Source organism: Mustelus asterias, chromosome 1, assembly GCF_964213995.1.
Source record: "Mustelus asterias chromosome 1, sMusAst1.hap1.1, whole genome shotgun sequence".
NCBI lineage: Eukaryota > Metazoa > Chordata > Chondrichthyes > Carcharhiniformes > Triakidae > Mustelus > Mustelus asterias.
In genome coordinates, this window is record NC_135801.1 from 200,340,679 (window position 1) to 200,357,742 (window position 17,064).

The 17,064-nt window shown below is 48.5% G+C and overlaps 1 protein-coding gene across 1 annotated transcript in view; it reads left to right on the plus strand.

Annotated features, from left to right (window-relative positions):
- LOC144481080 (disintegrin and metalloproteinase domain-containing protein 12-like) overlaps positions 1-17,064 on the plus strand; it is a 359,843-nt gene that overhangs the window by 189,424 nt on the left and 153,355 nt on the right. Inside the window, exons 6-8 of the mRNA XM_078200726.1 lie at positions 978-1,152; positions 7,257-7,322; positions 16,733-16,804. Coding sequence (XP_078056852.1) covers positions 978-1,152; positions 7,257-7,322; positions 16,733-16,804 — 313 coding nt within the window. The remainder of the gene's footprint in view (positions 1-977; positions 1,153-7,256; positions 7,323-16,732; positions 16,805-17,064) is intronic.

The following is a 17,064-nucleotide window of genomic DNA, read 5'->3' on the forward strand; positions in this document are numbered from 1 at the left end:
CTCAGCGACTCTGCGCTGTCGTGTGTTGTGAAGGCCACCTTGGAGAACGCTTACCTGAAGATCCAAGGCTGAATGCCCGTGACTGCTGAAGTTCTCCCCAACAGGAAGAGAACACTCCTGCCTGGTGATTGTCGAGCGGTGTTCATTCATCCGTTGTCGCAGCGTCTGCATGGTTTCCCCAATGTACCATGCCTCGGGACATCCTTTCCTGCAGCGTATCAGGTAGACAATGTTGGCCGAGTTGCAAGAGTATGTACCGTGTACCTGGTGGATGGTGTTCTCACGTGAGATGATGGCATCTGTGTCGATGATCCGGCACGTCTTGCAGAGGTTGCTGTGGCAGGGTTGTGTGGTGTCTTGGTCACTGTTCTCCTTCGCCTTCGCGACACACGACAGCGCAGAGTCGCTGAGCAGAAACTGATAGCCAAGTTCCGCACACACGAGGACGGCCTCAACCGGGATATTGGGTTCATGTCACACTATTTGTAACGCCCACAGTTGCGTGGACCTGCAGAGTTTCACTGGCTGTCTTGTCTGGAGACAATACACATCTTTTTAGCCTGTCTTGATGCTCTCTCCACTCCCATTGTTTTGTTTCTTAAAGACTTGATTCGTTGTAAGTATTCGCATTCCAACCAGTATTCATGTAAATTGAGTCTGTGTCTTTATAAACTCTGTTTGTGAACAGAATTCCCACTCACCTGAAGAAGGGGCTTAGAGCTTCGAAAGCTTGTGTGGCTTTTGCTACCAAATAAACCTGTTGGACTTTAACCTGGTGTTGTTAAACTTCTTAATGTGTTTATTCAGCAGGGTAAGGATTAGTCACTGTGTAACTGCACTGGGATGTGTTTATTCAGCAGTGTGAGGATTATTGGAAAATCCGTTATTCACAGAGTAATGATTACTCAATGTGCAGTGAAAGACTTGCTTTCTAATCAGTGAGGTCAGGCTAACATGACGTGTTTTCTTTCCTGCAGTGCTCTGATTGTGTTCAGCAATCGCAGTTACATCATTGAACATCTTGCAGGGGATAAACATGGCCGCCATTTATTATACCGACCTGAGGATCTCCCTCCAGGACCGAGTAGCTGTGGAGTTAAAAACACCTCCCCTGAGTTCACCCTGACTGATCATCTGCTGCGTTCCCGGAGGGTGAGTAAAGAACGCAGCAACTGACTGACTGAAAGCAACAAGGTTTGAACCCCTCACTCAGTCCAATCATTCCTTGCTGCGGCCTCCTCCTCCCTGGTAGAAAACATTCTCATCACATTTGTCCACCATCATTTCTTTTCCCACATTCCCTTCTCCAGGCTAAAACCAAGGGTGGGATCTTCCAGCCCCTCCCGCTGGCGGGATCATCCAGCCCCTCCCACTGGTAGGATCTTCCAGCCCATCCCACTGGCTGTATCTTCCAGCCCCTACTGCTGGCAAGATCTTCCAGCCCCTCCCACTGGTGGGATCTCCCAGTCCCTCCCACTGGCAGGATCTTCCAGCCCCTCCCATTGGCAGGATCTTCCAGCCCCTCCCACTGGTGGGATCTTCCAGTCCCTCCCACTGGCAGGATCTTCCAGCCCCTCCCATTGGCAGGATCTTCCAGCCCCTCCCACTGGTGGGATCTTCCAGCCCCTCCCCCTAGTGGGATTGTCCAGCCCCTCCCACTGGCAGGATGTTCCAGCCCCTCCCACTAGCAGGATCTTCCAGTCCCTCCCACTGGCAGGGTCTTCCAGCCCCTCCCATTGGCAGGATCTTCCAGCCCCTCCCATTGGCGGGATCTTCCAGCCCCTCCCATTGGCGGGATCTTCCAGCCCCTCCCCCTAGTGGGATTGTCCAGCCCCTCCCACTGGCAGGATGTTCCAGCCCCTCCCACTGGCAGGATCTTCCAGCCCCTCCTCTGCTGCCAGAGTGGGTGGGGATTTTAATGGAGTGTCCTATCCACTGCGACAGTGCTGAACACAGCGCTCATGTTTCCACCTCAACAACTATCTGTGCAATGAATCCCAGAGTCTTCCTTTTCTCAGAGTGAGGAATATTCTCCTGTTTGTGATCTCTTCGATTGGACCTTGCCTCTCATTCCTGAGCAGACACAGCTCGCTCCGATCCATCCATCCTATCACCATCCTCAACATTTCATCATTGCCTTTGACAAGGTTCCGCATGGTAGGTTGTTGCATAAAGTTAAATCTCACGGGATCCAGGGTGAGGTATCTAAATGGATACAAAATTGGCTTCTTGACAGAAGCCAGAGGTTGGTTGTAGCGGGTTGTTTTTCAAACTGGAGGTCTGTGACCAGCGGTGTGCCTCAGGGATCAGTGCTGGGCCCACTGTTGTTTGTCATTTATATTAATGATTTCGATGAGAATATAGGGGGCATGGTTAGTAAGTTTGCAGATGATACCAAGATTGGTGGCATAGTGGACAGTGAAGAAAGTTATCTCCAATTGCAACAGGATCTTGATCAATTGGGCCAGTCGGCTGACGAATGCCAGATGGAGTTTAATTTAAACAAATGCGAGGTGATGCATTTTGGTAGATTGAACCAGGGCAGGACTTACTCAGTTAATGGTCGGGCATTGGGGAGAGTTACAGAACAAAGAGATCCAGGGGTACATGTTCATAGCTCCTTGAAAGTGGAGTCACAGGTGGACAGAGTGGTGAAGAGGGCATTCGGCATGCTTGGTTTCATCGGTCAGAACATTGAATACAGGAGTTGGGACGTCTTGTTGAAGTTGTACAAGACATTGGTAAGGCCACACTTGGAATACTGTGTACAGTTCTGCTCACCCTATTATAGAAAGGCTATTATTAAACTAGAAAGAGTGCAGAAAAGATTTACTAGGATGCTACCGGGGCTTGATGGTTTGAGTTATAAGGAGAGGCTGGATAGACTGGGACTTTTTCCTCTGGAGCGTAGGAGGCTGAGGGGTGATCTTATAGAGGTCTATAAAATAATGAGAGGCACAGAGCAGCTAGATCGTCAATATCTTTTCCCAAAGGTCGGGGAGTCTTTCATTATTGCATTGGAGAGGGATAGGGCCATACGGCAGGGCAAGGTTTATAATTGGGGGAGGGGAAATTATGATGCATTTAGGCGGGAATCAGGGAGCATAAGATGGGAACAGAAACTGTCAGGGAAAGACACAAATGTAAAGTGGTGTTTGTTCAAGGAACAAATACTGTGTGTCCTTGATAGGTATGTCCCTGTCAGGCAGGGAGGAAATGGCCGAGTGAGGGAACCATGGTTCACAAAAGAGGTTGAATGTCTTGTCAAGAGGAAAATGGAAGCGTATGTAAGGATGAGAAAACAAGGTTCAGTTGGGTCGCTTGAGGGTTACAAGGTAGCAAGGAATGAGCTAAAAAAAAGGCTTAGGAGAGCTAGGAGGGGACATAAGAAGTCTGTGGCGGGTCGGATCAAGGAAAACCCCAAAGCTTTTTACTCTTATGTGAGAAGTAAAAGAATGACCAAGGTGAGGTTAGGGCCGGTCAAGGACAGTAGTGGGAACTTGTGTATGGAGTCAGAAAAGATAGGAGAGGTGATGAATGAATACTTTTCTTCAGTGTTCACCAAGGAGAGGGGCCATGTTTTTGAGGATGAGAGTGTGATACAGGCTGATAGGCTGGAGGAGGTAGATGTCCTGAGGGAAGATGTATTGGCAATTTTGAAATACCTGAGGGCGGCACGGTAGCGCAGTGGTTAGCACTGCTGCTTCACAGCTCCAGGGTCCCGGGTTCGATTCCCGGCTCGGGTCACTGTCTGTGTGAAGTTTGCACATTCTCCTCGTGTCTGCATGGGTTTCCTCCAGGTGCTCTGGTTTCCTCCCACAATCCAAAGATGTGCGGGTTAGGCTGATTGGCCAGGTTAAAAATTGCCCCTTAGAGTCTTGAGATGCGTAGGTTAGAGGGATTAGCGGGTAAATATGTGGGGGTAGGGTCTGGGAGGGATTGTGGTCGGTGCAGACTCAATTGGCCGAATGGCCTCCTTCTGCACTGTAGGGTTTCTGTGATTCTGTGATAAGTCCCCTGGGCCAGATGGGATACATCCTAGGATTCTTTGGGAGGCAAGGGATGAGATTGCAGAACCTTTGGCTTTGATCTTTGGATCCTCACTGTCCACGGGTATAGTGCCAGAGGACTGGAGAGTGGTGAATGTTGTTCCTCTGTTTAAAAAAGGGAATAGAAATGACCCTGGTAATTATAGACCGGTTAGTCTTACTTCGGTGGTTGGTAAATTGATGGAAAAGGTCCTTAGGGATGGGATTTACGACCATTTAGAAAGATGCGGATTAATCCGGGATAGTCAGCACGGATTCGTGAAGGGCAAGTCGTGCCTCACAAATTTGATAGAATTTTTTGAGGAGGTAACTAGGTGTGTTGATGAAGGTAGGGCGGTTGATGTCATATACATGGATTTTAGTAAGGCGTTTGATAAGGTCCCCCATGGTCGGCTTATGATGAAAGTAAGGAGGTGTGGGATAGAGGGAAAGTTGACCAATTGGATAGGTAACTGGCTATCTGATCGAAGACAGAGGGTGGTGGTGGATGGAAAATTTTCGGACTGGAGGCAGGTTGCTAGCGGAGTGCCACAGGGATCAGTGCTTGGTCCTCTGCTCTTTGTGATTTTTATTAATGACTTAGAGGAGGGGGCCGGAGGGTGGATCAGTAAATTTGCTGATGACACCAAGATTGGTGGAGTAGTGGATGAGGTGGAGGGCTGTTGTAGGCTGCAAAGAGACATAGATAGGATGCAAAGCTGGGCTGAAAAATGGCAAATGGAATTTAACCCTGACGAATCTACTGGACTTTTATGAAGATGTCACTAGTGCGGTTGACAGAGGGGAACCGGTGGATGTGGTGTTTTTAGATTTCCAGAAGGCGTTCGATAAGGTGCCTCACAAAAGGTTGCTGCAGAAGATTGGGGTACACGGAGTTAGGGGTAAGGTGTTGGCGTGGATTGGGGATTGGCTATCTAACAGGAAGCAGAGAGTTGGGATAAATGGGTGCTTTTCTGGTTGGCAGTTGGTGACCAGTGGCGTGCCGCAGGGATCGGTGCTGGGGCCTCAATTGTTTACCATTTACAAAGATGATCTGGAGGAGGGGACTGAATGTAGGGTATTCAAGTTTGCTGATGACACGAAGGTGAGTGGGAAAGCGAATTGCGTGGAGGACGCGGAAAGTCTGCAGAGAGATTTGGATAGGCTGAGCGAGTGGGCGAGGATCTGGCAGATGGAATATAACGTTAGCAAATGTGAGGTTATCCACTTTGGAAGAAATAATAGTAAATTGGAATATTATTTAAATGGAGAAAAATTACATCGTGCGACTGTGCAGAGGGACCTGGGGGTCCTTGTGCACAAATCGCAAAAACTCAGTCTGCAGGTGCAGCAGGTGATCAAGAAGGCGAATGGAATGTTGGCCTTTATCGCGAGGGGGATAGAATATAAAAGCAGGGAGGTCTTGCTGCAACTGTACAAGGCACTGGTGAGGCCGCAACTGGAGTACTGTGTGCAGTTTTGGTCCCCTTATTTGCGAAAGGATATATTGGCCTTGGAGGGAGTGCAGAGAAGGTTCACCAGGTTGATACCAGAGATGAGGGGTGTAGCTTATGAGGAGAGATTAAACAGATTGGGTCTGTACTCGTTGGAGTTTAGAAGGATGAGGGGTGATCTTATAGAGACATATAAGACAATGAAGGGGCTGGATAGGGTAGAGGTGGAGAGATTCTTTCCACTTAGAAGGGAAACCAGAACTAGAGGGCACAGCCTCAAAACAAGGGGGGCCGGTTCAGAACAGAGTTGAGGGGGAACTTCTTCTCTCAGAGGGTAGTGAATCTCTGGAGTGGTGGAGGCTTCCTCGTTGAATATGTTTAAATCACAGGTAGATAGTTTTCTGATCGGTAAGGGAATTAGGGGATATGGGGAGCAGGCGGGTAAGTGGAACTGATTCGCTTCAGATCAGCCATGATCTTGTTGAATGGCGGGGCAGGCTCGAAGGGCCAGATGGCCTACTCCTGCTCCTATTTCTTATGTTCTTATGTTCTTAAATGTGAGGTGATTCATTTTGGTAGGACTAATTTAAATGTGGATTACAGGGTCAAAGGTAGGGTTCTGAAGACTGTGGAGGAACAGAGAGATCTTGGGGTCCATATCCACAGATCTCTAAAGGTTGCCACTCAAGTGGATAGAGCTGTGAAGAAGGCCTATAGTGTGTTAGCTTTTATTAACAGGGGGTTGGAGTTTAAGAGCCGTGGGGTTATGCTGCAACTGTACAGGACCTTGGTGAGACCACATTTGGAATATTGTGTGCAGTTCTGGTCACCTCACTATAAGAAGGATGTGGAAGCGCTGGAAAGAGTGCAGAGGAGATGCTGCCTGGTTTGGAGGGTAGGTCTTATGAGGAAAGGTTGAGGGAGCGAGGGCTGTTCTCTCTGGAGCGGAGGAGGCTGTGGGGAGACTTAATAGAGTTTTATAAAATGATGAAGGGGATAGATAGAGTGAACGTTCAAAGACTATTTCCTCGGGTGGATGGAGCTATTACAAGGGGGCATAACTATAGGGTTCATGGTGGGAGACATAGGAAGGATATCAGATGTAGGTTCTTTACGCAGAGAGAGGTTGGGGTGTGGAATGGACTGCCTGCAGTGATAGTGGAGTCAGACACTTTAGGAACATTTAAGCGGTTATTGGATAGGCACATGGAGCACACCAGGATGATAGGGAGTGGGATAGCTTGATCTTGGTTTCAGATAAAGCTCGGCACAACATCGTGGGCCGAAGGGCCTGTTCTGTGCTGTACTGTTCTATGTTCTATGTTCTATGTATATCAATGCTCCTTCACTGTCCCTGAGTCAATTCCCTCTCTAACAGCACTGAGGGTCTGCTTACACCACATAGATTGTTGCAATTAAAGAAGGCAGCTCACCATCACCATCACGGGCAGTTAGGGATGGGCAATAACTGGTGAACTCGCCAGTGACACCCACACCCTGTTAATAAATAACAATAATGAGGTTTGGAAGAGCGGATAAGGATCGGAGAGAGGGAGAAGAAGGAGATAAAAACTGCTCATTTCAGAGACTTCTATAATTTCCAGCGATTCTCTTCTGAAGCAGTGTACAGTTTAATGTTGAACAGTAAATTAGCTCTATATAAAATCTAAAGTAGAAGGCATGTAAGTGATTCAGTAAAAGACCCCACCCCCTCCCCCAGTCTGCACCTTTGAACCGTTTCACCTCAAGCTGACTCTGATTTTCTGTTTTCCAGATCAAGGGGAATGTTCTGGGGGAGATGAGATACGTGGAGTTGGTGCTTGTGGTGGCCAGTGATGTGGTAGGTGTCTTTTCATCCTGGGGAAAGTAGATAGGGAGGTTGCTCAGGACTCAGATACCTGCTTTTCCTGAGATACATCAGTGAGTTATAGCTTTGCACACAGGATAGAATTTCAAAACTGGCACATGCCACAAACTTTGGAGCATTGCAATAATTGGGATGATAATATTAACTTCAAAAGGAAGGAGACAGCTTAATGGGACAGAGTGGATAAAGGGGAAAATATATTTAACACAGAGACATGCTCTGTTTGAGGTCCTGGCACTTTCCCTGATCAGTTAGTACACAAATAGACACAGGAGGTATTAACACTGCATCGAGCAGACAAACTACAAGAAATCATGGTCGCGATTCTCCCAAAAGCGCTGAATTGGCGGGAAAACTGTTCTAGATTGTGACTGTTTTGTCAGGTCAGCTTCTCACCTGAATCTCCGCACTCTGTGCACTGTAGTGGTCCCAGTCGGGAATCTCATTAAAAACCCAGCGGAGTGGGGAATATTCACGCCGGAGTTCGACAGTTCCGGAACTCTGCGCCCGCGCAGTGGCCCCGATCTGTCAGCCTGCAGTTTCCTGGACAGCTCGATGGCTGGCCATCCCGGGACCCCCACAGTGCTGCCCCTCCCGACACCCCCACGGCTCGATCGCTGCCCCTCCCGACACCCCCACGGCTCGATCGCTGCCCCTCCCGACACCCCCACGGCTCGATCGCTGCCCCTCCCGACACCCCCACGGCTCGATCGCTGGCCAGCCCGGGACCACCCCCTATCTCGGAATGCCCCGATGTCCAGCCCACACCCCCCAAGCAGTGGCAATTCCCCACCCCCTGACCCCGGCTGACCCCCCCCCCCCACTGACCCACTGGGGCCAGACCCCCTTCCCCCCCTCGGGAGCCAGGCTCCCCCAGCAGACCACCCAACACCCCCAGCACGCCCTCCATCTCAGACCGATCCTGTCTGTAGAGTGGCAGTGGGACCCTCCACCCCCACTGACCGCCCACAATAGTCCCGGCTCCCTTGGAACTGCCCGATGCCTGCTGGGCGGTGCCATGGTGCCCCTTGGGCAGTGCCAGGGATCACAGGCTAGCACTGCCAGCATGCCCATGCCCAGGGGATACTACACCCCGCTGCCTGACCCCCTGGGGGCCCCGATTGCCCCCTCTTCATTCCGGCGGGGACTCCCGGTAGTTCCCCGAAAGTGGGGAGCTGGTGTAAACCCCGTGGGAATGAAGTGCTCCTGGCGGGGTCAGTTCCCGATAATTAGATTTAAACGACATTTAAAACAGATTAAAATGATTTCCCTGCCTTCTCGCCGGTTTCCAGTGTGGTCTGAACGGCAACTATTCTCCGGGGCTCTGGGAGATGTGCATGCGTTCCCGGCAAATCCCCGTTCAAGCCCGGGGACGCGATTCTCCCACCGCGACCCGACAGAAAGGTTGCGGGGGCGGGATGGGAGAATGGCGGCCATAGTTCACCCCATCCCATAATGCACTGGATCCAGCTCAGAAATAGCAAATATAACCAGTACCTCCCCCCGAACTGGAAATGTTGGATTAATTAAACATTTTCTGTATTAAAGGAAGGAGAATGGTCTGCTTAAAAATACCGGGTGCCCCTCTGAACTCTAACCCCGACAGTCAGGAGCTTTAACCTCTGAACTCTAACCCCGACAGTCAGGAGCTTTAACCTCTGAACTCTAACCCCGACAGTCAGGAGCCTTAACCTCTGAACTCTAACTCTGACAATCAGGAGCTTTTCCCTCTGAACTCTAACCCCGACAGTCAGGAGCTTTAACCCCTGAACTCTAACCCCGACAGTCAGGAGCTTTTCCCTCTGAACTCTAACCCCGACAGTCAGGAGCTTTTCCCTCTGAACTATTACCCCGACAGTCAGGAGCTTTAACCCCGAACTCTAACCCCGACAGTCAGGAGCTTTTCCCTCTGAACTATAACCCCGACAGTCAGGAGCTTTGCCCTCTGAACTATTACCCCGACAGTCAGGAGCTTTAACCCCTGAACTCTAACCCCGACAGTCAGGAGCTTTTCCCTCTGAACTCTAACCCCGACAGTCAGGAGCTTTTCCCTCTGAACTCTAACCCCGACAGTCAGGAGCTTTAACCCCTGAACTCTAACCCCGACAGTCAGGAGCTTTTCCCTCTGAACTCTAACCCCGACAGTCAGGAGCTTTTCCCTCTGAACTCTAACCCCGACAGTCAGGAGCCTTTCCCTCTGAACTCTAACCCCGAAAGTCAGGAGCTTTAACCCCTGAACTCTAACCCCGACAGTCAGGAGCTTTGCCCTCTGAACTATAACTCAGTTTGGGATTCTTCCCAATGTGGTTTCCGGCGAATTTCAAGTGCTTTAGTCTTTAATTTGATTTATTATTGTCACATGTATTAACAGACAGTGAAAAGTATTGTTTCTTGCGCGCTATACAGACAAAGCATACCATTCATTGAGAAGGAAAGAAGAGAGTGCAGAATGTAGTGTTACAGTCATAGCTAGGGTGTAGAGAAAGATCAACTTAATGCAAGGTAAGTCCATTCAAAAGTCTGACAGCAGCAGGGAAGAAGCTGTTCTTGAGTCGGTTGGAACGTGACCTCAGACTTTTGTATCTTTTTCCCGATGGAAGAAGGTGGAAGGGAGAATGTCCAGGGTGCGTGGGGTCCTTAATTATGCTGACTGCTTTTCCGAGGCAGTGGGAAGTGTAGACAGAGTCAATGGATGGGAGGCTGGTTTGTGTGATGGATTGGGCTACATTCACAACTTTTTGTAGTTCCTTGCGGTCTTGGGTAGAGCAGGAGCCCATACCAAGCTGTGATACACCCAGAAAGAATGCTTTCTATGGTGCATCTGTAAAAGTTGGTGAGAGTCGTAGCAGACATGCCAAATTTCCTTAGTCTTCTGAGAAAGTAGAGGCATTGGTGGGCTTTCTTAACTATAGTGTCAGCATGGGGGGAACCAGGACAGGTTGCTGGTGATCCGGACGCCTAAAAACTTGAAGCTGCCTTGATTGTATTTTGGAAACAGGTGACAGAGGAACTGATTCTGAGATTGTGACAAACGCCAAAGAAGGTGAGATGATGTCAACTTCAGTCGAGCGAGACTGAGGAGGTCAGACTGGAGTCAGCATTCCCTGAAGATAGAACCATAGAAACATAGAAAACTACAGCACAAACGGGCCCTTCGGCCCACAAGTTGTGCCGAACATATCCCTACCTTCTAGACCTACCTGTAACCCTCCATCCTATTAAGCTCCATGTACTCATCCAGGAGTCTCTTAAAAGACCCTATTGAGTTTGCCTCCACCACCCCTGACGGCAGCCGATTCCACTCGCCCACCACCCTCTGTGTGAAAAACTTACCCCTAACATCTCCCCTGTACCTACCCCCCAGCACCTTAAACCTGTGTCCTCTCGTAGCAGACATTTCCACCCTGGGAAAAAGCCTCTGAGAGTCCACCTGATCTATGCCTCTCAACATCTTTGAAGACCGAGCTCCCTCAGCCTATCCTCATAAGGCATGCCACTCAATCCAGGCAACATCCTTGTAAATCTCCTCTGCATCCTTTCAATCTTTTCCACATCCTTCCTATAGTGAGGCGACCAGAACTGAGCACAGTACTCCAAGTGGGGTCTGACGAGGGTCTTATATAGCTGCATCATTATCCCCGGACTCCTAAACTCAATCCCTCGATTGATAAAGGCCAGCACACCATACGCCTTCTTAACCACCTCCTCCACCTGCGGGGCCGATTTTAGAGTCCTATGGACCCGGACCCCAAGGTCCTTCTGATCCTCGACAGTACTAAGGGTCTTTCCCTTTATATTGTAGTCCTTCATCCCATTTGACCAACCAAAATGGACCACTCCGCATTTATCTGGGTTGAAGTCCATCTGCCACTTGTCCGCCCAGTCTTGCATCCTATCTATGTCCCTCTGTAGCTTCTGACATCCCTCCAGACTATCCACAACCCCATCAACCTTCGTGTCGTCGGCAAACTTACCAACCCATCCCTCCACTTCCTCATCCAGGTCATTTATGAAAATGACAAACAACAAGGGTCCCAGAACAGATCCCTGGGGCACACCACTGGTGACCGACCTCCATTTAGAAAAAGACCCATCTGTACACACTTTCTGCCTCCTTTGGGCAAGCCAGTTCTGGATCCACAGGGCAGCAGCCCCTTGGATCCCAAGCCCTCTCACTTTTTCTAGAAGCCTTGCATGGGGGACCTTATCGAACGCCTTGCTAAAATCCATATAAACCACATCTACCGCCTTCCCTTCGTCAATGTGTTTAGTCACATTTTCGAAGAACTCCACCAGGCTCGTAAGGCACGATCTGCCCTTGACAAAGCCATGCTGAGTATTCTTGAGCATACTAAACCTCTCTAAATGCTCATATATCCTGTCCCTCAGGATCTTCTCCATCAGTTTACCAACCACTGAGGTTAGCCTCACCGGTCGGTAATTACCTGGACTATCCCTATTCCCTTTCTTGAAAATAGGAACCACATCCGCAATCCTCCAATCCTCCGGCACCTCTCCCGTCTCCATCGACGACGCAAAGATCATCGCCAGAGGCTCTGCAATCTCTTCCCTTGCCTCCTACAGTAACCTGGGGTACATCCCATCCGGACCCGGCGACTTATCTATCTTGATGCCATTCAAAGATTCCAACACAACCTCTTTCTTAAAGTCCACATACTCAATCCTTTCAGTCCACCGCAAGCCCACAGTACATCCACCCAGGTCCTTCTCCTCTGTAAAAACCGAGGCAAAATACTCATTGAGCACCTCTGCCATTTCTACTGGTTCTGTACAGACTTTCCCGCCTTCACCTTTTATAGGCCCTATTCCGTCACGTCTCATCCTTTTACTCTTCACATATTTATAGAATGCCTTAGGGTTCTCCTTAATCCTACCTGCCAGGGCCTTCTCGTGACCCCTTCTGGCTCTCCTAATTTCCTTCTTTAGTCCCTTCCTACAAGCCGTATACTCTTCTAAATCCCTATCTTCGCCAAGCTCTCTGAGCCTTTTGTACGCTTTCCTTTTCTTCTCGACTAGGTCCCGCACAGCTTTCGTGCACCACGGTTCCTTTAACCGACCAACACCTCCCTGTCTGCTCGGAACGTTGTCCTGTAGAACCCTAGTCAGACATTCCTTGAAAGACTGCCACCTCTCTTCAGTACATTTCCCCGAGAATACCTCCTTCCAATTTACTCCTCTAATTTGCTGTCGAATGTCTTCATATTTCCTCTTACTCCATATAAACACTTTCCTAGCTTGCCTGATCCTCTCTTTTTCCAATGCAAGCCTAAAGGAGATAGAGTTATGATCGCTATCCCCAAGATGCTCTCCCACTGAGAGACCTGACACCTGTCCATCAGAGGAAAGCCTCTGGCTCTGATCTTCAGGTCGTCGTTGGCCTCTGGTATAGTACCAGAAGATTGGAGGTTAGCGAATGTTGTCCCATTGTTTAAGAAGGGGAACAGAGACTTCCCCGGGAATTATAGACCGGTGAGTCTCACTTCTGTTGTCGGCAAGATGTTGGAAAAAATTATAAGGGATAGGATTTATAGTTATTTGGAGAGTAATGAATTGATAGGTGATAGTCAGCATGGTTTTGTGGCAGGTAGGTCGTGCCTTACTAACCTTATTGAGTTTTTTGAGAAAGTGACCAAGGAGGTGGATGGGGGCAGGGCAGTGGACGTGGTATATATGGATTTTAGTAAGGCGTTTGATAAGGTTCACCATGGTAGGCTTCTGCAGAAAATGCAGATGTATGGGATTGGGGGTGATCTAGGAAATTGGATCAGGAATTGGCTAGCGGATAGGAAACAGAGGGTGGTGGTTGATAGTAAATATTCATCATGGAGTGCGGTTACAAGTGGTGTACCTCAGGGATCTGTTTTGGGGCCACTGCTGTTTGTAATATTTATTAATGATCTGGATGAGGGTATAGTTGGGTGGATTAGCAAATTTGCTGATGACACCAAAGTCGGTGGTGTGGTAGACAGTGAGGAAGGGTGTCGTAGTTTGCAGGAAGACTTAGACAGGTTGCAAAGTTGGGCCGAGAGGTGGCGGATGGAGTTTAATGCGGAGAAGTGTGAGGTAATTCACTTTGGTAGGAATAACAGATGTGTTGAGTATAGGGCTAACGGGAGGACTTTGAATAGTGTGGAGGAGCAGAGGGATCTAGGTATATGTGTGCATAGATCCCTGAAAGTTGGGAATCAAGTAGATAAGGTTGTTAAGAAGGCATATGGTGTCTTGGCGTTTATTGGTAGGGGGATTGAATTTAGGGGTCGTAGCGTTATGTTGCAACTGTACACAACTCTGGTGCGGCCGCACTTGGAGTACTGTGTGCAGTTCTGGTCCCCACATTACAGGAAGGATGTGGAGGCTTTGGAGAGGGTGCAGAGGAGGTTTACCAGGATGTTGCCTGGTATGGAGGGGAGATCCTATGAGGAGAGGCTGAGGGATTTGGGATTGTTTTCGCTGGAAAGGCGGTGGCTAAGAGGGGATCTTATTGAAACATATAAGATGATTAGAGGTTTAGATAGGGTGGATAGTGATAGCCTTTTTCCTCTGATGGAGAAATCCAGCACGAGGGGGCATGGCTTTAAATTGAGGGGGGGTAGTTATAGAACCGATGTCAGGGGTAGGTTCTTTACCCAGAGGGTGGTGAGGGATTGGAATGCCCTGCCAGCATCAGTAGTAAATGCGCCTAGTTTGGGGGCGTTTAAGAGATCCGTAGATAGGTTCATGGACGAAAAGAAATTGGTTTAGGTTGGAGGGTCACAGTTTTTTTTTTAACTGGTCGGTGCAACATCGTGGGCCGAAGGGCCTGTTCTGCGCTGTAATGTTCTATGTTCTATGTTCTATGTCCAGGTTCATAGGTCACTCAATGCTTCACTCAAAGTGATAAAATATAGATGTTCTATAAGAGGTGTATCCTTAGATGGTGCTTGACTTTGCTTCAATTCCTCAACATGTCTGGGTGAGGTCATTTCCCATTTGGAGTGATCACAGGGAGCAGGGAGCCCAGTTAGCTCCAGTTAGATAATCACAAGCTAGAATATCCTGTCCTGGAAAACTCTGTGCTTTGATCTCTGAGCTCTCTTCTCCACATGGCCACGCTGTGGAACTTGCCATAACTTGTCCAATTTCCAGTCACTTCAGCAAATCAGAGCAAGCTGCACTCCCAGATCATCCGGAGGATTGCGGGAGATGCTTTAGCATGTGGTGTTGTTCGGGATGTCCGGGGTGTGTGGGGTCCTTAATCATGCTGGCTGCTTTACCAAGGCAGGGGGAAGTGTAGACAGAGTCAATGGATGGGAGGCTGGTTTGCGTGATGGATTGGGCTACATTCACGACATCATTATATTTTTTGTTCATTATATCTATGTTCTCTGTCACTGCTGAAGGTACAATTTAAAGACTCAGAGAAACAGCAGGCAGGGTGGGGTTGCTCATCAGAGAGGGTCTGGTGGACTGAAGTGCATTTGTTTCAATGCGAGAAGTGTAACAGGTAAGGCAGATGAACTTAGAGTTTGGATTAGTACTAGGAACTGTGATGTTGTTGCCATTACAGAGACTTGGTTAAGGGAAGGACAGGATTGGCAGCTTAACATTCCAAGATACAGATGTTTCAGGCAGGATAGAGGGGTGGTGGAATTGCACTACTGGTTAAGGAGAACATCACAGCTGTACGGCAGGAGGACACCTCGGAGGGCTCATACAGCGAGGCAACATGGGTAGAGCTCAGGAATAGGAAGGGTGTAGTCACAATGTTGGGGGTTTACTATAGGCTGCCCAACTGCCAGCAGGAGATAGAGGAACAGATATGTAGGCAGATTTTGGCAAGGTGTAAAAGTAACAGGGCTGTTGTGGTGGGAGTTTTTAACTTCTCCTATGTTGACTGGGATTCACTTAGTGCTGGGGGCGTGGATGGGACAGAGTTTGTAAGGAGCAACCAGGAGGGCTTCTTGAAACAGTATGTAGATAGTCCAACTGGACCTGGTATTGGGGAATGAGCCCGGCTAAGTGGTCAATGCTTCAGTAGGGGAGCAGTTCGGGAACAGTGACCACAATTCAGTAAGCTTTAAGGTACTGATGGATAAAGATAAGTGTAGTCCTCAAGTTAAGGTGCTAAATTGGGGGAAGGCTAATTACAACAATATTAGGCAGGAACTGAAGAATGTAGATTGGGGGCAGATGTTTGAGGGCAAATCAACATCTGGCATGTGGGAGGCTTTCAAGTGTAAGTTGATCGGGATTCAAGACCAGCACATTCCTGTAAGGATGAAATTAGGTCCGGCAAGTTTTGGGAATCTTGGATAACGAGAGATATTGTGAGCCTAGTCAAAGAGAAAAAGGAAGCATTTGTCAAAGGTAGGAGGCTGGGAACACACGAAGCAAATGTGGAATACAAGGAAAGTAGAAAGAAACTTAAGCAAGGAGTAAGAAGGGCTAAAAGGGGTCATGAAAAAGCATTGGGCAGCAGGATTAAGGAAAATCCCAAAGCTTTTTATCCATATATAAAGAGCCAGGGAGAGGGTTGGCCCACTCAAGGACAGGGGAGGGAATCTATGCGTGGAGCCAGAGGAAATGGGCGAGGTATTAAATGAGTACTTTGCATCAGTATTCACCAAAGAGAAGGACTTGGTGGATGATGACTCTGGGAAAGGGTGCGTGGATAGTTTGAGTCATGTTGAGATCAAAAAGGAGGAGGTATTGGGGTTCTTGAGAAACATCAAGGTAGACAAGTCCCCAGGGCCTGATGGAATATACCCCAGAATACTGAGAGAGGCAAGGGAGGAAATTGCTGGGGCCTTGCGAGAAATCTTTGTATCCTCACTGGCTACAGGGGAGGTCATGATGTGGAGATGCCGGCGTTGGACTGGGGTAAACACAGTAAGAAGTTTAACAACACCAGGTTAAAGTCCAACAGGTTTATTTGGTAGCAAAAGCCACACAAGCTTTCGAGGCTCTGAGCCCCTTCTTCAGGTGAGTGGGAATTCTGTTCACAAACAGAACTTATAAGACACAGACTCAATTTACATGAATAATGGTTGGAATGCGAATACTTACAACTAATCCCATTGTTTTGTTTCTTAAAGACTGGATTAGTTGTAAGTATTCGCATTCCAACCATTATTCATGTAAATTGAGTCTGTGTCTTATAAGTTCTGTTTGTGAACAGAATTCCCACTCACCTGAAGAAGGGGCTCAGAGCCTCGAAAGCTTGTGTGGCTTTTGCTACCAAATAAACCTGTTGGACTTTAACCTGGTGTTGTTAAACTTCTTACAGAGGAGGTCCCAGAGGATTGGAGAATAGCCAATGTTGTTCCTTTGTTTAAGAAGGGTAATCCAGGCTGAGCCATTCCAACCATTTGCTTTCCTTTCAGTATCGGAATCTGGGGAGTCGTCGAAGCGCCGTGGTGAAGAGAATGGTGGATATTGCCAATACAGTGGACATGGTGAGTGTGGAGATTGTGTTCCCAGTGTTGGCTCTGCTCCATACTCATTCATATTCCCGTGAATGACTCTCCTGCAACTAGCCCAGTCACAATGAAAGTGACATTTGTCGTGATGGAGTCACTGCGATAGTTGATGAAGTTAGACTCCTGTCACTGTCACACATCTCCATCCTTTTTAAACACAAGATCACTTTTAGTAGTAAAACGCAGCACAAGACCGATGTAGTAAATGGCAATGGCTCTGCATTATTCAGGCAGCC